At 46.3% G+C, this 18,620-nt stretch overlaps 1 protein-coding gene across 1 annotated transcript in view; it reads left to right on the top strand.

Annotated features, from left to right (window-relative positions):
• The window catches only part of EPHB1 (EPH receptor B1), a 462,907-nt gene that overhangs the window by 305,277 nt on the left and 139,010 nt on the right, over positions 1-18,620 (top strand). The window contains exon 4 of the mRNA XM_070794456.1: positions 1,782-1,937. Coding sequence (XP_070650557.1) covers positions 1,782-1,937 — 156 coding nt within the window. The remainder of the gene's footprint in view (positions 1-1,781; positions 1,938-18,620) is intronic.

Below are 18,620 nucleotides of genomic sequence, written 5' to 3'. Positions count from 1 at the left end.
CAAAGGAAACAGTTCTTTCTTGTCTTGGTAGAAGAGATATGGATATTTTCCGAATAGTTTATATGTATATCATCGCTATTACTTCTCCCACTGTGTGATTCTAGGCAACTTTTTTTAACCTTTCAGTGTTCCAATTTCCTTATTAACAAAATGGAGCTAATAATAGCTATCCCGTAGAGGAATGCATGTAAGCACTTAACAAGAATGTTAACAGATGGTGGCTACTGCTACTGTTAAAAAATACTCTGCACTTCCCAGGAGGACAGTCTACTTGGGAAGATGAGCTTTGTATAAGCAGAAACCTTAGTAGTGGCACTTCTACTGTGGCAGTGTTCACATGTGTGCACGCTAAGTCGCTTCAGTTGTGTCTGACTCTGCAAGGCTATGGACTGTAGCCTGCCAGGCTCCTCCATCCATGGGATTCTCCAGACAAGAATACTGAAGTGGGTTGCCATTTCCTTCTTCAGGGGATCTTCCTGACCCAGGGATTGAACACACATCTTTTATGTCTCCCGCATTGGCAAGCAAGTTCTTTAGCGTTAGTGCCACCTGGGAAGTCCCTGGAAATGATCACACAGTATTGTGGTTGTATGACTGCATTGGATCAAGAACTCCTTGAGGGCAGGTTCTGTTCTCAAAATTCCCTGGGTCAAGTTCTTAGCAGGATCATATTAAATGTCTGTTGAATGAGCTGGTGAAGTATGTAAGAAAGCCAGTTGACTATGAAATTAGTTTTGCCTGGTCTCAAAGGAAGGATAAGCCAGAGCAGGTTTCTTGGGGACCAGAAGAGTCAGGAGCTGGGATAGTGAGAAAGGGCCTGAGGGAGGAAGACAGGCAGGGCCAATTTTCTGAGGAATCAGCAAGGCAGGAACCAGATGTCTGGAGTCAAAGGTCTCTGGAGATGAGGCATGGTAAAAGCTTGAGGAATGGCCTAGAGCCAGACTTTTAGGGGCATGGCTCTTCACAGGCTGACCTATGGAGAAAAAAGAATAAGTGCCTTATATCTGTGGACAGCTCTAGTGGGCATTGGGTTGTACGAGGCATTCCCAAACTTCCCCACTGACATGTACATGATAGATGATACCAAGTGCATGACACATTCCCTGGTGCACTGCCTGTAAAGCCATCCTTCTTTGCCCCACCCCCACCTCCAAGCATTTCAAAATGCAATTAAGGGAGAATGATGTTGTTAAGCCAGTAACCTTGAAATCACTTTAATTTCTTCTTAAAGAATCAGTCATGAATTTCAGCCCTTTACCATCATTCATAATAAGTGTTAACACAGCTCACAGTGTCCCTCATGTGTGTTGCAATGTGACATTTAAGAACCATAGGTCCAGCCCATTGTCAACCAGGGCATTGTTCCATCTGAGTACCGGTGAAAATCCTTCACTGAGTGGATCAGGGTAAGGCCCCAACTGTTAACCAGGTGGAAGAGGGAGGGAATAACCATTTATAAAGCACTTATGCCTCAGACACTGAGCTATACATTAGATTCATTTTCTCAATTAAATCTCTCGACACACCTGAAAGGGAAGAATCATTATTCATATTGTTCAAGTGAGAGAGGCCATTGATATTGGGAAAATATATTTCACTAAGGATGTTTGAAGACTCGGAAGTTTTAAGTAGGGGTTTCCTCTATCTGAAATGCTCACTTTGAGCAATGGGGTATCTCACTGTCCTTTTTAAGGGGACAGAATGGTTCATTTTCCAGTTCCGGGGAAAGGCCTCTGTGGCCCCTCTTCCATTAATTCTAAGACAGCATCTTTATTTTCCAGCTTGCCCTGCAGGGATGTTCAAGGCCAGCCAGGAAGCTGAGGTCTGCTCTCACTGCCCTTCCAACAGCCGATCCCCTTCAGAGGCATCTCCCATCTGCACCTGCAGGACCGGCTACTACCGAGCGGATTTTGACCCCCCAGAAGTGGCATGCACTAGTAAGTGTATAGTAGGGGCTCTGGGCTGGGGAGTTTGATTGTCTGATAGTGCAAGTGGTGGGCCTGGGGCAGGGAAGACTTAAGACACCATTCTCCAATTGCAAGGTACAAAGCAGAAATGCTGGCTGTGGTGCTGAAATGAACAGCTCCTTGCTGGGCAAACAGGGTCCCTCTATCAGTATTAGTTAAGATAGGTTCTTTCTTGGTCCTCTCCTCCCAGATGAGAGGGCCTTCCTCCTACTCAAGCAAGACAATTTCTGTCCACCAGATGGTTAAAAATGTCAAATGGAGAGTTCTTTGAGTGCAAAATCAAGGTGCACCAAGATGCTGGAACAATTCCTGGTAACTTTTCCAGTCACCTCCTCCAAGAAGATCACTTGGTCTTCACAGCTGAGACTATCCTCTCTTTTCACTAGGCTTCCTGTATCTCTGTGACCAGGCTCCCCTCAGAACTCTCATGATTTTACTAATTGTCTAGTAAAATTTTTCTTTTTTTCTAATGTAGATTTTTATAAAACAACATTTTTTATAGTTTCTGATTATAAAGTTAATGCATGTTGACTGGAGAGAATTTGAGCAGAAATGAGTAGATATGAAAACAAATGCAACCATATTATCTATATCCAGAGATAACCACTGATAACTTATTGTGGCAATGGATGTAGATTCTACTGAACATTCAATGGAGAAGTAGAAAACAGAATTGAACACTTTTAAACAAAAATTTCTATTTGGAAGTAGCCATTGATCCCAACCATTGCTTCCCACTTTGTCAGCCAGCTGCTGATTTCCCCCTGTTTCAGCTTTTTTCTCATAAGGCCTCTAAACTCTTCCCCACCCAGCCAGGCTCAAAAAGCCTTCCTTTGCCTCTCAGTATTTCCCTTTCTAAAACTTTATACTGGAGCTTTGACTCAGTGGTAAAGAACCCACATGGCAGTGCAGGAGATGCGGGTTTGATCCCTGGGTTGGAAAGATCCCCTGGAGAAGGAAATGGCGATTCACTCCAGTATTCTTGCCTGGGAAATCCCATGGTTAGAGGAGCCTGGTGGGCTACACAGAGTTGGACTTGACTTAGCAAGCAAGCACATGCATGCATGGTTGCTTTACAATGTTGTGTGAGTTTCTACTGTACAGCAGAGTGTCCAGTCATCCTTCACTTGTCTTTTTGGTTACCCAGTGAAGGCCCTTGTGTGCCAGGTACCTATATGGTACATCCATGCCTCTGCCAAACGACAGGACCAGAGTCTAGCGTGAATCCCTGAGGCAGAAATTCTAGGGGCTGGGGCCTATGCATCAGCCCCAGCACTCTCCAACTCTCTGCTGTAGAGGGAAGGGCAGTCATCCTGCCAAAATGGAAGGGGGGCAACTCTGCTGCCTTGGGGGGAGGGCTGGAGGAGAGGAGAATTTCTCCACCATGTTCTCCCTCATAATTCAGCATCATGCAGAGATCAGAAGCACCTTTATCCCTGCACAGCACTTTCAAGAACTTGCTCTTCCTCTCCTAAGTGTGGCAGGCCTAAAATAGGGATACTTTTCCCTTTCAGTATTCTTGTTGCATTCAGAAGTCAGTGCTCCAGGTTAACCTCTAATTATGCTAGAAATTTCTTCTGTATTGGGTAATGTTGCCCAGATTGCTCCGAGTGAGGACCTTTCCTTCACCTCCTCTGACCAAACTCCTTCTGCCCACCCCAGTATAGAAAGCCACGGAGGAAACATTTCATACATATTTGCAGTTCTGATGGGCAGAAAAAAATGACTGAACTCCAGGTAGAATTTCTTAATTCTGGCCTTGCAGTATATATAACCTTTGCTGGATAAAGCAGAAGAATGAAAGTGTCTTCTAGATCAAACTTCTGAGGTCAATCAATGCTTATAGATTGGAACTGAGAAAAAGCTCATCCTTTTGTAAATTGATTTTTCCCCAGATCTCTCTGGGTTGATATGAACAGAAATGATTCCATTTCTGCTGACTGGAGTCCCAGTCTTCCTTTTGTGGTACCTCTGTACTGATTTCTGAGGTTCTTCTGTGTGTCCCTGTGAACCCGACAAGCATTGTTTCACGCACGTCTTTAGAAGCCACTTAGGCTCAGTCTCTGCTTCCTGGATATCCAGACTAAGGACCAGTCTCCATGATTGCCAAAATCCAGGTTCTCACAGCCTGCATCCTGAAAACATTCCCCTTCGCTCTCACAGACCCTGTCTTACTGGCCAGCCTCCCTCTGCAGATAAACTTGTGAAAATAAAAGTCTGGGACCCCAGCTTCCAACTCCAGCATACACACCCTATAAATCCATCCAGAGCCTGAAGAAGGCCGCCTAGAGAGAAGGTAGGGCAGTGACAGATGTGGAGCTCATTGCCTTGTAGCACCTCTCCTTTTACCTCTCACATGACATCTCCCTTTTATCTCCTGTCACCTGACCTGATGTGCTTGAGCCAACAGGGCTGATTCCTGGTATAAACAGGAGCTTCCCAGAGCCTTCACTCTGCACACTGTAGACCTTCACTGCCCACTGCTCACCCATGTCCTGAGTCCAGCTCATTAAACTCAGACCTCCCAAGCTTTTCTCTCTTGCACTGGCAGCTAGCTCTAAGTTAGGCACACCTTTCTAGCCCCTATGTCCCACCACAATCTCCACATGTTACCCAGAGTGGGGAGGTGAATGCAGGACTTGTCAGGATGTCAGGGTGTGGAGGAATGTCACCACACCCTGTACACAGCCCTGAGCTCTTTCAACCTCCAGAAGCAGAACTCTAGGGTCTGGCCAGAAATTGCCAAATCAGAGTCCCAGTTGCCTGTAGAGATCTGGCCAAGAGCAGCTCAAGGACACATTGTCCAGCTCCAGGCTCTGGTTGGCAGGGGCCAGCAGTGGGTAAGAGGACCCAGAGGCCGGGCTGGCTGGCAGCACAATGCTAGGCAAAACAAGTGTAAATAAACCTATTATTTTATTGAGCCTCATTATATATTTGATTTATTGTGTGCCAGGGAAGTACTGTATGAAAAAGTCAATTTGTTGGCTTTTATACTCTCATTAGGGTTTCCTTTTAAAGCATTCTAATTGGAGGTGCCATCTGTTCTCTTAAAAAGGCATCGCACATCACCAGTGTAAATAATTTTTCAGATACAAGGAGCATATCTGGAGCTGTGGAGGCCGGGCACAGCCCTGCCCCATGGCCTTGGGTCTCAGCTGGTTCTGCAGGTGGAGCAAGGCAGCCAGCATGGGCCTGGCCAGCTGATAGAGGGTTGGTGGGGGGGATTGGTGGGCAGGGCCCAGGTGCTTGTTCATTTCGCAAGTGCATATCTCTGTCCAGGCAAACAAAGGATGGTGATGGCCCGATGAGGTGCTGGGAGGACCCGGGCAAAGGGGAGCTCTGTCCTTCTAAAATATATAGGACGGTGGGTGCCTACAGTGTTCAGGTCCAGGATGTGATGGGGGAAAGGGACACAGTGTGGGAGCCTCCAAGAGCCTAGGCCTCAGGCATGCCTGTTGCCACTGTCTTTTAATGAGGTTGTATCAGTAGTCATTCACTGACAATACTGGACATTTTACAAAAAAAGTTTATGATTTAAAATGTACTCTTTTACAAGGCTAAAAATATCTGGAGTTTGCTAAAAAAATGATGTTTTTGTGACTCTTGCTAGTCTCATGAAACAAGCACCACATATATATTCATTGTATTTTTTATAGTCTTCAAAGTGTTAATTTATTCTAAATTAATCTAAACATTTAAAATGCATGACAACTTTCATAGCCCTATGTGGGCATTTCTTTATTTTCTTTTTATTCTCCGGGGAGAACCTAGGATCTCCTTGACCTATGAGATGCCCTGGGAGCCCTAAGCCCAAGCACAGCGTCCAGCCCTACGCTTGACAAAGTTCATGGATTCAGCAGGGACTTGGATGCACCCCAAGGCTGTGTCAGAGGGCTGGGGTGGGCTCTTAGTGAAGTCAGAGAAGAGGGGCATAGGGAGCTGTGTGAATGAGTCTGTGATGATGTTGCTGCTGCTGATCTTGGACACCCAGCTCCCTTCTTCCTTCTTCTCCATCCTGCTTGAGTCTCTGCCAGTCCTGGCATTCTGGATCTGCTGCATCATATCTGGCCAACTGCCCCCTTGTCCTGTCATGGCCCTATGTGCTCATTTTCAGGAAGAAGACTTGTTCTCAGCAGGGTTTGGAGGGAAGGAAGGGAGGACTGAGAAGACTGATGTAGGAGTTTAGGGTGCAACGCTGCAGCATGTCAGGGCTGCTCTCAGAGACAGGACAACCTAAGCCATGGATGGGATCAGGTGAGAGCTGAGGGATGGCTACAGGCAGGTCACAGATCACAGGTGACATCACCCCCACCCCAACCCCTGCTAACAGAACCCCTTGAAAGAAGCTAGGCTATATGGGGTGCTCAGTGGGGACCACCTTTAACGAGGAGGAATTATCAGTAGGCTACTTAGAGAAGTGGGCAGGAGGAGAGATCAAAGGGAATGTCCAGCCCCACCAGCCAGGAAGGGTTGCAAAGGCTCTAGGCTGGGGAGCTGAGATTCTGAACATCAAGGTTACTGACTTCAGCTGAGGAAGTTTCTCACCTTTCTCCTCCCGCTTCCTCCTCCTGAGGCCCCCTGGGGAGTCTTGGCACCCCAAACTGCCCCCAATCTCCTTGAATAGGTCCTGGGAATGCTGATTGAATCATCGATTTGCATGTAGCATTGGGAAGGTGGGCTTGGCACTTCACAGACAGAAGTTTGAATCTTGTCTCTGTTTCTTACTGTTTCTGTGAATTGAACTAATTTCTTACCTTTCTTACATTCTGTTGTTTTCTTCTCATGACCTCATAATAATGCATGCTTCTCTGGGTTGTTATGCGGATTAAACAAAATCATATTATGGAGTCTTTGGCTCAGTGCCTGGTTCATAGTAAACTCTCAATCAGTGTTAGAACTTGCTTTGGTTACATCCCTGGAAAGTGTGAAGATTGCAGCAGATATGCAAGCTTCCAGTGTGATTGGAGATCTAAAAATAAGTGATGTCCTCAGGGGGAGAACAGGTTTGATGCCAGCCCCGAGTGTCACAGCAGAATCTATCGTACAGCTCAGATCACAGTCACCATTCACCTTGGCCTGGAGCTCTTGATGAAAACAAATGAGAAGGCGATGGCCACTGGGAGCAGACAGGCCGTGGGAGGAGGGGGCTGCAGACAGAGCGTCTGAGGACTCCAGGTGCAGCTGGCCTCCAGAGCTGAGAGACGCTGAGAAACGGGGCGGGAGCCGTGGCCAAGGAGCTGGGCTCTCAGTTCTCAGGGAGCAGGGACTCCATGACTCCTCAGGGCCAGACTCACTTCTTTCACAGGAGGGTCCCATGGCCCTGGGAGTGTGATGGGTGGGCCAGCAGGAGAGAGTTGGGAGCCAGGAATGCATGAGGAATTGTGCAGCACTGTGAGCACCGAAATGCATGTCTTCAGTTTTAAGTAATTTCTATTTATGGGGGAAGAAATGGAAAGGAGGAATTTATGAAGCAGGTGAAAATAGATAATTATGTCTTATAAAATTGCTGTCTGTGAAAAACTATGTGAAAGGATTGGTGTAAAAATAATTGCCTTGTTACATTTCTGACCACAAAAACCCTTTTTCTCCATCGCCCACATAGGAAAAACTTTGATGGATCACAGAGACAAGCTAGTACTTGTCTTGTTTCTTTATTTCTTCTTCAAATGCACTCGGTTCCCTCTGCCGTTTCGATCAAAAAGGTGGAGTGTTAGAAAGGGCTCCAGAAATTATTGTCCTATACCGCTGTCCCCTCTCATGGGAGACACATTGGCGGCCAGTCCCTGTGGTCCCCCAGTGACCACCTCTGACTTTCCTCCTGACTCAGAGAGGCTGAGCAGCAAGGCAGGCACGTTGGGTGTGGATCCTAAGGTGTGTGGCCTAGGACATGTGACATCTTCTGTGAACTGGGGCTTCTTATTGGCTGAATTGGGCATGATGGAACTCAGATTAGGAGGTTGTGGGAATTAATGACAGGATGTCTTGGAAGCCCCCAGGATGAAAGCTCATGACTGTCTGCCTCCAGTGCCACGACCTCACACACACTGAGAACTACCCTTTGGTAGCTCTGAGGAGGATGTTGGAGATGGCCATGTGGTGATGGAGATTTGCTGTTCCTCTTGCTCTTGAATCTGCCTCCCACAGCAAAAAAAAGAATCCACTCTTCCTTCTCTCATCTCTGCCTACTCCCATTTCTCTCTATTAAGCTCATGTTTCATCCTTTGTTGGCAGCTGTTAACCTCTTTCATCCCAACTGTCCCAGGGCAGCAGAGTGGTCCCTATGATAGAGGGAACATAGTCCTTGGATGGACTGCCCAGGAATGTGGCATCGCCCAAACTTGGTCTTTCCAGGCAGGATAAAGAAGAGGGGAGCAGGACTCAGGGGATGGAAGGGGCCTTGAGATGACAGAGAAAGAGGGAACTCCTCTGCAGACAGGTCTGATAGTCTTCATGCCACTGTGAAAAGTCTGTAAGGACATCAGATCATAACCTTCTTCCACCAATCCTGGGTCCTGCTGGCTTATGCTTGACAAGATGGCCAGTAATGGTTTCCTTTATAGCAGTGGTTTTTAGATGCAGTGTTTGGACAAGCAGCCTCAGTGTCACCAGGGAACTTGTTAGAAATACAAATTCTCAGCCCCTCTCTAGACCTCCTGAATGAAGTACTCTGGGGAGGGGGAGTGGGGAGAAGAAGAGGCAGAGATCTGAGTTTTAACAAGCCCTCCAGGTGATTCTGAAGCTCACTAAAGTTTGAGAACATTGCTTTAGAATTAGTCATGTTTCTCTGTCCTCTGCTTTATGACTCCTGGGGAAAAAGGCCATTGAGTGAATTCCTGCTGAGTGGAATCAAAGCGCCTGCTCCTCCCCATCAATGTCTTGTGTAGCAGACTGGAGAGACGGGGGGTTGGGAGGGTATGAATACATACCCGCAGAAGAAGAGAAGAGGAGGGGGTGTGATGTGAGTGTGTGTCAGTGTTGAGTGTTTCAGGGGAGTATGTCACTAGTTCTCAGAACCACTCCCACCTGCTCTGGCGCAGTTTCCATGACATTCTCTGTCTTGGGTGGCGGGAGCAGTGATGGAGGAGAGAGAGTAGAGATGAGTGAGCACTGCCTGGCTGGAGCAGGCTCAGGGAGGGTGGAGGGGGAAACTGAAGCAGAAGGAAAGTGACTGGTGACTGGTGGGGCCCGGTCCCCTGAGCTCAGATGGAGGATCAGGTGAGCAGAGTGATGGAGTGATGGGTCTCACCCCTCAGATGGTCCTTCTCACCACCTAGCGAGAAGGTCCAGAGGTAGCCTCCGAGTGCCATCATTTCAGGGAGGAGCCCTTTAGTCCAATAGAGCAGGAAGCTTCCCCCAGGGCGACACACTCCACAGGGCACAGGAATCCGGTGTTATAAACTGGGGACTGCTTGCTCACATGCCTACACATTGGGGATGATTTTAAATACTTCCCCAAAGCCAACCTTTTCAAAGCCACCTTCCTCTTCATCTAGGAGTTGCAACCTATTGAAAGAGGGCTACTTTACTCAAGGTTAGTTTTACTCATTCATTACTGATCAGGGCTTTAGGAAAAGTTCCACCATGTACCCATTTTTATAGGTAAAGGAGGTACTTGACTTTACCCTGGTATGTGATCCACACTTGTGCATAAAAACATCATTTGTGCTTTTGAAGTGGAGGTAATGTGTGTTTTCCTTGAGGTGAAATTCCAACAAGGGTCATGGAGGAACAAGTGTCATGGGGCAAGCTGTGTCTCTGAGCACCTGGATTCGGATAGTATATACACCTGGATGGAGAATTGAGGTCATGTGACGGGGAGCTGAAAGCTATTTATAGCTGTCACTGCTGTTTCAAGAAGGGTCAGCGTTGCCTGTGTACTTGGGCTTTCACACTTCTATAGTCTACAATTTCTTTTCACAGTTGTTGGACCCAAGTGAATATAACCCTTAGGAGGCATCATGTAGCTCTAAGGTTTAAGCTAATAGCTGGGCATAAGCGCTGACATTTCTGTTTCAGCTTTTCATCTTAAGAACATTTCATCTTATGGGCATTTGGAGTCACAGATTATTAACACCTGGAGTGGCCTTCTAGGTCCTGCCTCTCAAACTCCTCCCCAGTGTCAGCCTCGTCTCTCCAACAACCCTGAGAAGTGGTCATTTCATTTTTAGCTTTCTGAATATTTGTGATGACAAACAGCTGATTTTTTTTTTTTTTTTCTGCAGGGTGGCTGTACTCCATTGCTAGGCAGCCATCACCTATCACTGTAAGAGAGAGCTTCTGCACCTTGGGTCAGGCTCTGCCTTCCTTCCCTCCTCACCACTGGTCCATCACTAAGGAGCAGTGTCCTGTGGGTGGAACCTTTGGTTCCATTGCTTATGAACAACTTTCTCATCCTTCCTCAATCACCTACTGTAGGCTAAACATCATCTGCTCCCGAATGTGCATGATTTCCTGAGCCTCAGTGTCGGCTGCCTATTCTGAATCTCTCACATTTATCAATCCAACTCTTAAAATATGGCAGCAAGAATGAAACATACGACCCTCACCCCCGAGCAGGGTCCAAAGAAATTTGGTGGCTCTTCTGAGACTGGGATCCTGTTGATTGTTCACTTTGGTGCAGCCTCTCACACCATGGGCTCCAATCAGACTTCTTTACTTCTAAACATTCAAAGTTTTTGTCTCTTCGGGAGATACTGCCCATCTGGGTCTTTTCTTTCCTGCACTTATCCTTGTAACTTCAGACCTCTTGGCCTCATGGGTTTGGGCACCGTGCTCTTTTAAGTGTACACCACTTTGAAAACTGATTTCAACTGACAAGTATTAGCGTAACTGGTTGAGAGTGTGGGCTTTGCGGTCTGTGCTCTAGGGCTGAGCTCAAGCACTGCTCTGACACTTTCCAGCTGTGTGATGTGAGGCAAGTGATACAGCTCTCTGTCTCCATTTTCTCATTCATAAACTGAGTGTAGTGTTAGCATCTGCCTCACTGTGTTGTCAAGGGTATAAATGGAGTAATATTTAGAACACTATTTAGAACAGTGTTTGGCATACAGGATGCAGTCAATGAAAGTAAGCTATTTTGTTTTACTACTATTATTGGAGTTGTGCACTCTACTTTTGTGCTATTTTCAAAGCAGCTTGAATCCAAGCACTGGAATTATCATTTAGCTAACACTTCTTCCTTTGGTACACAAGTATCTGTGTACTTTTTTCAGTTACTGTCCTTGAAATCTAGATACATTGTCTATATTCTTTTTCTCTAAAGGCTCATAAACTTTTAGACAAAGAAACGATGTAATTTGGCCTGACTTATACTTAGAGGCCCATGCTGGTTTTTGTCACTGTTTCCTTGAGGCTCACAAAGCATTGATTTAACTATGAAGTTTCAGAAGTAGGAGGGGATTGAGGTAAAATTTATTCATTTAATCTACTCTCTTCTCTATTTTGAAAATCAGAACAAAGTTGTCTAATGCATGGCCGTAGGAGTCACTGTGGTCCTGAATGCTCCTTGCTGGCCTTCAGGCAATGGCTTTGATGTCTAATTTGCAGGCTTTGGTCCCAGGCAGGGCTGGTCTGGGATGGATGCTGGAATTGGATGGCAGCTATGGCTTAGGGTTCTTAAATCTTCCCTGCTCTAATTCTCCTCCTCAAAAGAGGAGACAGTCAGAGGCACGTGTCTGTACATCATCTCTCTTCTGCCAGCATCTTACTTCATCCCCAGGAAAGAGGGTGCATGCTCTGAATATTTTATTCAGATCTGTTCAGGTGTAGGGATTTCTCTGTCCACTGGACTGGAAGCTGTTGACATACTGATCTGATTTTTTAAATTTCCTCTGTGGGCTTACATGGTAGGTACCCAACATAGCCAAGTGGTAAGAGCCCTGCTGTTGGGATCAGGCAGACCAGACTTCACTCTCGACTCTACCCCTCTGTTGCTGTGGTTACTTAACCTCTCTGAAACTCCATTTCTTTTCCATAAAATGAGGATATTGTTTATCATTGTTCCGAGTTGTGATGATGTATATACCTAACTCAGCATCAGACGTATGGTAAGGTCTCAAAAACTTGTCTTTGTTTTGGTTGTTATGAATAAGGTTTGAGTCATATCTGAATTGCACATTCCAAAATCAGAACAGAAAATATGGGGCGGGGGTGGGGGTGGGGGTGGGGAATGGGCATTTTAGAGCAGTTGCTTCTGGAGAGTCATCCTAGGTTGGCTGGAATCTTATACCATCATCCCCATCTCGACCCCATCATGATGTGATCACAAATCCAGGTATTGCTGGTGCAGACCACCTTGGTCCCCAGCTCCTCACAGGTGATCCCCAGCTGTGACTAGGGTCCTGGTTCCCCTAGCACCACCACCCCCCCCCCGCCCCCTTCTTCCATCCTTGTAACCCAGAATCAGATCCCAATCCAATTCTGACACCAGAGGCCAAGCCCAAGTCCCCTAGGGGGTTAGGTCTGGGACTCAGTCCTGGACCTTCAGCCAGTTGCCTCTTTCAATCAGCTTTCAGTTTCACCACTGCCAGTCAGTTCTGGTACCCATATGAGCCTGCTGCACCTCTGTTACTGATCATTAGGCTTCCCTGGGGGCTGGACTCAGAACCCACCCTCAACCCCATTACACTGGGTGGGGTTCCTGGCTCCAGAGAACGTCATTCTCTGCCCTTCTAGCTGCCATATCAGAAACCTGGCACTAGCCGACCCTTTCTCACATCATGACAGTGATCTTCTACATCCCCTGGCTGGTGAATACATGTGAAAACCCCAAAGCAGTTAGAGACCCACAGATGTCACTGATGGCTTTGCTTGGGTGTGACAAAGACCAGGGGCTCCAGGTGTCTTTGACTATCCTAGAAGGAAGCCAGTCTCAATTAGTGTAAGGGTATATTCTGAACACTGTCCAAGTGAGCAAAACTACCTGTGTAATTAGTGAAGTACACTGACTGGAATTGTACAAAGAGGTATTCCTGCCAGGAAGGTTTCTGAATTGTATGGGAAATTGGGTGAAGTAAAAAGAAATGAGTCTCGTTTTCAGTGTGGGCTTGTCCATGCTCTTGGAATTATGTGTGGCATAGGACCAGGACACTAGCATTTGTAGTGATTTATTTTAAAACTCTGTGTTGGTCTTCTGAGAAAATTTTCATGCAATTGGCTGTAAAGTACACATTTGGAGCCAGAGCGTTGAGAACTCTTATGATAGGGGGTTGGCTGTGGGCTTAAAGTCTGGACTCCCCCGTGGGTAAATGGTCATGGATGACTTTGCACAGAGAGAGCAGGCTCCAGTCTTAAGTCAACTGTGCGACCACCTCTCCCCAGCATAACCAAGGTGCTATGACTCTGAGACCACATTAAGAAGAGTGAATGGTCTCAGGGGTTGATGGGTAGGGGGCCAAATGCCACTTGGACACAAAGGTCCCTCTGTCCTCCCTTTCCATTCTGTAGAGAGAAGGTTGGGACAATGGTGGTCATGGTATGTTGCTTCCTCCTAGCTCCTCATGGCTATGGGCTTAGACTTGCAAGAAGATGTCCAAGGTGGTTTTTGAGCAGATCCTCTGGGTTATCACTAAGCTCTGCTCACTTTGCAAGTAGCAGTAAAGGATGCTCAACGTTGTTGAGTGGAAAGAAGCCAGCATGACACCTGTGTAGTTAGATTGAGATGCAGCTTGGTACAGGCTGGCTCTGCTGCATCAGACATGCCTAGAAGGTGGGTGGTTGGGGGAGGGGGGCAGTGGGAAGCCCTGCCAGTGCTCAGTGAGGAAAGTTAGAAAGCCACTCTATTCCCCCCAAAAGGGTGCTATTTGCTGGCCAGCACAGAGGAACTTGCACATGAGGTGAAAAGTCACTCTTACTGTGAGCAAAGGGTAGGCTTTGTGGTCATGCCAGTGAAAGGGCTGCAGGCAGCTCTGTTGAGGTCAGCCACACCCATGCCTGCATCCCAAGCATGGTGAAGACTGTGCAGCACCATGGCCTACGGCTAAGGCCCTGTCTGAGTGGACCCCAAGTACCATGTACCTGGTACCCGTGGCCACAGCCAACTGGATCAAGAGCATAAGCAAGTAACAGTAAGTCTAACATGATAGCTGGTGCTGATTAAGCCCCTGATGTGGATTTTCTCAGTTACCCTCACAGAATATAAAGTGGTACTACTGTTATTCCTAATGTATAGATGAGAGAACTGAGGTCCAGCATGGCCAGTGCCCTAGATCATACATTTGTTCGTGAGTGGCAGGGCCCGATTTCTGCCCAGACCTGACCAGGTAGGGCTCCTTGGCCTCAGTGCTAGACTTCAATCCTTAGGAAGGAGTTCCATTGCCTCTGAGATGGCCTGACATCAAACTAATGCTGCTACCCACTTGAGACAGTGAAGGATTGTGTGTCATTGGTCAAGGGTCATTTTGTGAGCTCTATGGAAATGGCTTGGAAATGACCTTCAGCAAGACTGGGGAAGAGAGGAGAATTGGCAGGTCAGGGAAGCGGAAGATGATGGAAGAGGGGACAGTGGGGGAGAGGGGAGAGGGTGGAGGCACAGCCACCTCTGCTGTGTTATATAGTCCCCCATAGGTGGTCAACCCAGCATTTCACTAATATAGATAAAAATGAAAATGCTCAGACATACCTTGAGGGCACACAAGCCTATGTTTGTGGAGGAAATTAACCTAGAAATAGAATTGCTGGGTTGCTGGGCACATGTACTCCGAAAGCCAATCAAAGTGCTATCCCAGAAGACTAGGCTTGATCAAGTGACACCCGCACCAGTGGGGTACATCTTCCTTCTCCACCCATGGGCTCAGCTGGATGTTATCCAGACTCTGGCTTTTGCCAGTTTGACTGACCTCCTAAAAATTTTGACCATATTTTCCTTAGTATAAATTACTATGTCTTTTTCATACATTTATTGACCAATTTATTTTGTCTCCTGGAAATTGACTGTTTTTGCCCTTTTTCTGTTTTTAAAAATTGACTTCTAGATGCCTGTTAATTAAATGTGACATCTTGCCCCCAGCCCTCTTATGTGTATGTGCTCAGTCATGTCCAGCGCTTTGTGACTCTATGGACCATAGCCTTCCAGGACCCTCTGTCCATGGGACTTTCTAAGCAACTGGAGTGGGTTGCCATTTCCTCCTCCATTAGATCTTCCTGACCCCAGGATTGAACCCACATCTCCTGCATTTCCTTCACTGCAGGTGGGTTCTTTACCTCTTGTGCCACTTGGGATTGTGCAGCCCTCTACTTATTTTTAACTCTATTTATGAATACCTTTTTGGCATTTTTGAGATTTTTAATTTTTGAGCTTAAACTTGACCTTTTTTTAAATTTCTGGTTTGGGGGATTTGAGTCTTGACTTTTTTCCTGGGTTTTGTGTATGTCTTCCCCACTTTAAGATATAAAAACACTCTCATTTGATTTTAGTTCTTTACATGGTGTTTATTTTTAGCTCCTTCCTTCATCTAAAACTTGCTTTGTGTAAGACGTGATATCGGTATTCTTATTTCTCTTATTAAAAATAGCATCCCATCAGCTCCATCCAAAATGTTAGTGAAATGCCTCTTTGGTTACAGACTAAGTGCCTGTCTGTACTCATCTTTATTTCTTAGCATTGATTGTTTAGTCTTTTCTGGCACCAGTTCTAAGCTGTTCTAAAGGTAGTAGCTTTGTCATATATTTCAACAACTGGTAAAAGAAGTCTGTACATATTATTCATTATCAAAATGTCTTGCCAACTCTTAAAAATTTTTATCTGCAAGATGACCTTTGAAATCAGCTTGGCACAACTCATTAATCAATCCTATTACATTGGGACTGGGAAAGCATTGAATAAATGGGTTACTTTGGAAATGACTGTCATCTTTATGATCTGCATCTCTTCATCCAGGAGCGTGTGTTCAAGTCTTCTTTTATATCCTTAAGTAAAGTTTTATAGTTGTCTTCATACAAGCATTACACAAGCCTTGTGAGATTTAATCGTATGAATTTTATGGGATTTGTGGCTATTGTGAATAGGTAGTTTTTTTCATTATATTTTTCAAAGAGGTTATGATTACTGTTAGCAAAGGACTTCCTGGTGGTGGGAATAGTGAGCTTCCCATCACCGGAGGAATCAAACAGAAGTTGGCCAACCAGGTAGGGACAGTAGAGGGCATTCACCACCAGGGATACACTCTAACCTCCAGGATTCCTTCCCATGCCAAAAATGAGACATGTCAGAATCAGGACTTGATTTTGGATGACCCATACCTTTCTGGGAGGTATACCTGCCTTTTTCAACTTTTCTTTTTGTTCCCTTGACCTTGAATTGTTGTCTTAGGATCCTGGGCCTTTTTGTACACCCAGAAAGAGGCAACACGAGTCTCTTTTAGAACCACATAGGGCGGTGCTGGGAGATTCTTCTGTGTGTATGCTCACTCAGTCATGTCAGATTCTTCGTGACCCCATGGGCTGCAGCCCATCAAGCTCCTCTGCCCATGGGGTTCTCCAGGGAAGAGTACTGGAGTGGGTTGCCATTTCCTCACACAGGGGATCTTCCTGATCCAGGGGTTGAACATGCGTCTCCTGTGTCTCCTGCATTGGCAGGTGGATTCTTTACCACCGTGCCATCTGGGAAGCCCCAGGGGAATAATAGCAAATCTGAAATTTGTTTTGAAAACTCTTCTTTATCTTCTGTGTTTTCCTAGAGAAAACTAAATGAATAACCCATTACTATGTAACCCATAGTCTCTTCCCAGCTATTGTTTTGATGCCTTCCTGTTATACAGTGTCTAAAAATGATGGAGAATTATGACAACTGGAAAAATTCTGTCACACAGTGAAAGGGATTTTAGTTATTTGTGAAGAATTGTGGAGATGCAAGACTCCTTCGTGGGTACCACCCTCTCTCTGGGGATGGTGAGGAGAGATGACTGCTAATCATGCAGTAGCCTTGAGACCTCATCCCAGCTACTGCCTCCCTCTCCAGCTCCGCACATGCAGTAGGGGCTTGTCCAGTCTGGCCCAGATGGATATAGTATTTTAAAAACTACCTTGGAAAATCCATGCCCTTCTCCCTTTGCTGCTGCTGCTTCTGCTGCTGCTAAGTTGCTTCAGTCGTATCCGACTCTGTGCGACCCCATAGATGGCAGCCCATCAGGCTCCCCCGTCCCTGGGATTCTCCAGGCAAGAACACTGGAGTGGGTTGCCATTTCCTTCTCCAATGCATGAAAGTGACAAGTGAAAGGGAAGTCGTTCAGTCGTGTCCAACTCCTTCTCCCTTAGTATCTAGTATTTGAGAGCTCACAGTAGGCTGTGTGCTACAGAGAGTTTGAGGGAGCTGAGGTGCTTTACCTGTAAGGCTTCCATCATGTATGTGACCCTCATCCTTGACAGGCCTTGGCCCAGTGGCTACCAACCATATCTCAAGACCCATAGCATCCATTTCCTTGCTCTAGATTTCTTTCCTGATCTCAGCCTCCACACTTGCACCAGCATGGGGGGAATTACCAAGCTCTGGGCTGAGTCAGGACATGCTAAACTGGGGTGGTTCAGGGTCTGAGTTGGTACCAATTAGAAATGATGTTCCAAAACATGTTGCTCTGTGGGAGGCTTTGCCAAAGTAGGGTCTATCTTTCTGTTGTGCCAAAGACTGGTGTATGTCCTAAAGTCTTTTGACTTCAAGAAAACTCTGGCTTAGACTGTCGCCTCTGGTGACAGCAAACACCTTGGAGTGTGCCTGGCAGGATCTGGCCTAGTGTATGGATCTTTCAGGAGGAAGATCTGGGGGACCATAAGGGGATACTTGATTCAGAGATGCCATGAGCAGGGTCTAGGGGGGTCCAGCCTTCCCTAACCTGGGTAGGAGCCCTGTAGACAAGCTTTGTGGTTCAGTCACTAAATCATGCCACTGCAGTAACTGCAGCATGCCAGGCTTCCCTGTCCTTCACTATCTCCTGGAGTTTGCTCAAACTCATGTCCATTGAGTCAGTGATGACATCCAACCATCTCATTGTCTGTTGTGTCCCCTTCTCCTCTTGCCCTCAATCTTTCCCAGCATCAGGGTCTTTTCCAGTGAGCCAGCTCTATGCATCAGGTGGCCAAAGTATTGGAGCTTCAGCTTCAGCATCAGTCCTTCCAGTGAATATTTAGGGTTGATTTCCTTTAGGATTGACTGATTTGATCTCCTTGCTATCCAAAGGATTCTCAAGAGTGTTCTCCAGCACAATTTGAAAGCATCAGTTCTTCAGTGCTCAACCTTCTTAATGGTTCAACACTCACATCTGGAATAACTTTCACTACTGGAATAACCATAGCCTTGACTATATGGACCTTTGTCGGCAGAGTGATATCTCTGCTTTTTATACGTTATCTAAACTTGTCATAGCTCTTCTTCCAAGGAGCAAGCATCTTTTACTTTTGTGGCTGCAGTCACCATGCACTGATTTTGGAATCCAAGAAAATGAAGTTTGTCACTGTTTACATTCTTCCCCCTCAATTTGCCATGAAGTGATGGGACTAGATGCCATGATCTTAGTTTTTTGCATGTTTAGTTTTAAACCTGGTAAATCCCATAAAGGAAGTCTGTCTAGGGCCTCAGAAGTCGTAAGCAGGAAGATGTCTTCAGAGGGCCTTCATGTCAAATGTCCCAGACAGTGTCTTCTATTCACTGCACAGGTGTGTACA

The sequence above is a fragment of the Bos indicus genome, chromosome 1 (genome assembly GCF_029378745.1).
Source record: "Bos indicus isolate NIAB-ARS_2022 breed Sahiwal x Tharparkar chromosome 1, NIAB-ARS_B.indTharparkar_mat_pri_1.0, whole genome shotgun sequence".
In the NCBI taxonomy this organism is placed as follows: domain Eukaryota; kingdom Metazoa; phylum Chordata; class Mammalia; order Artiodactyla; family Bovidae; genus Bos; species Bos indicus.
Note: the sequence above shows the minus strand (reverse complement) of the source record. Positions and strands in the feature narration are given on the sequence as shown.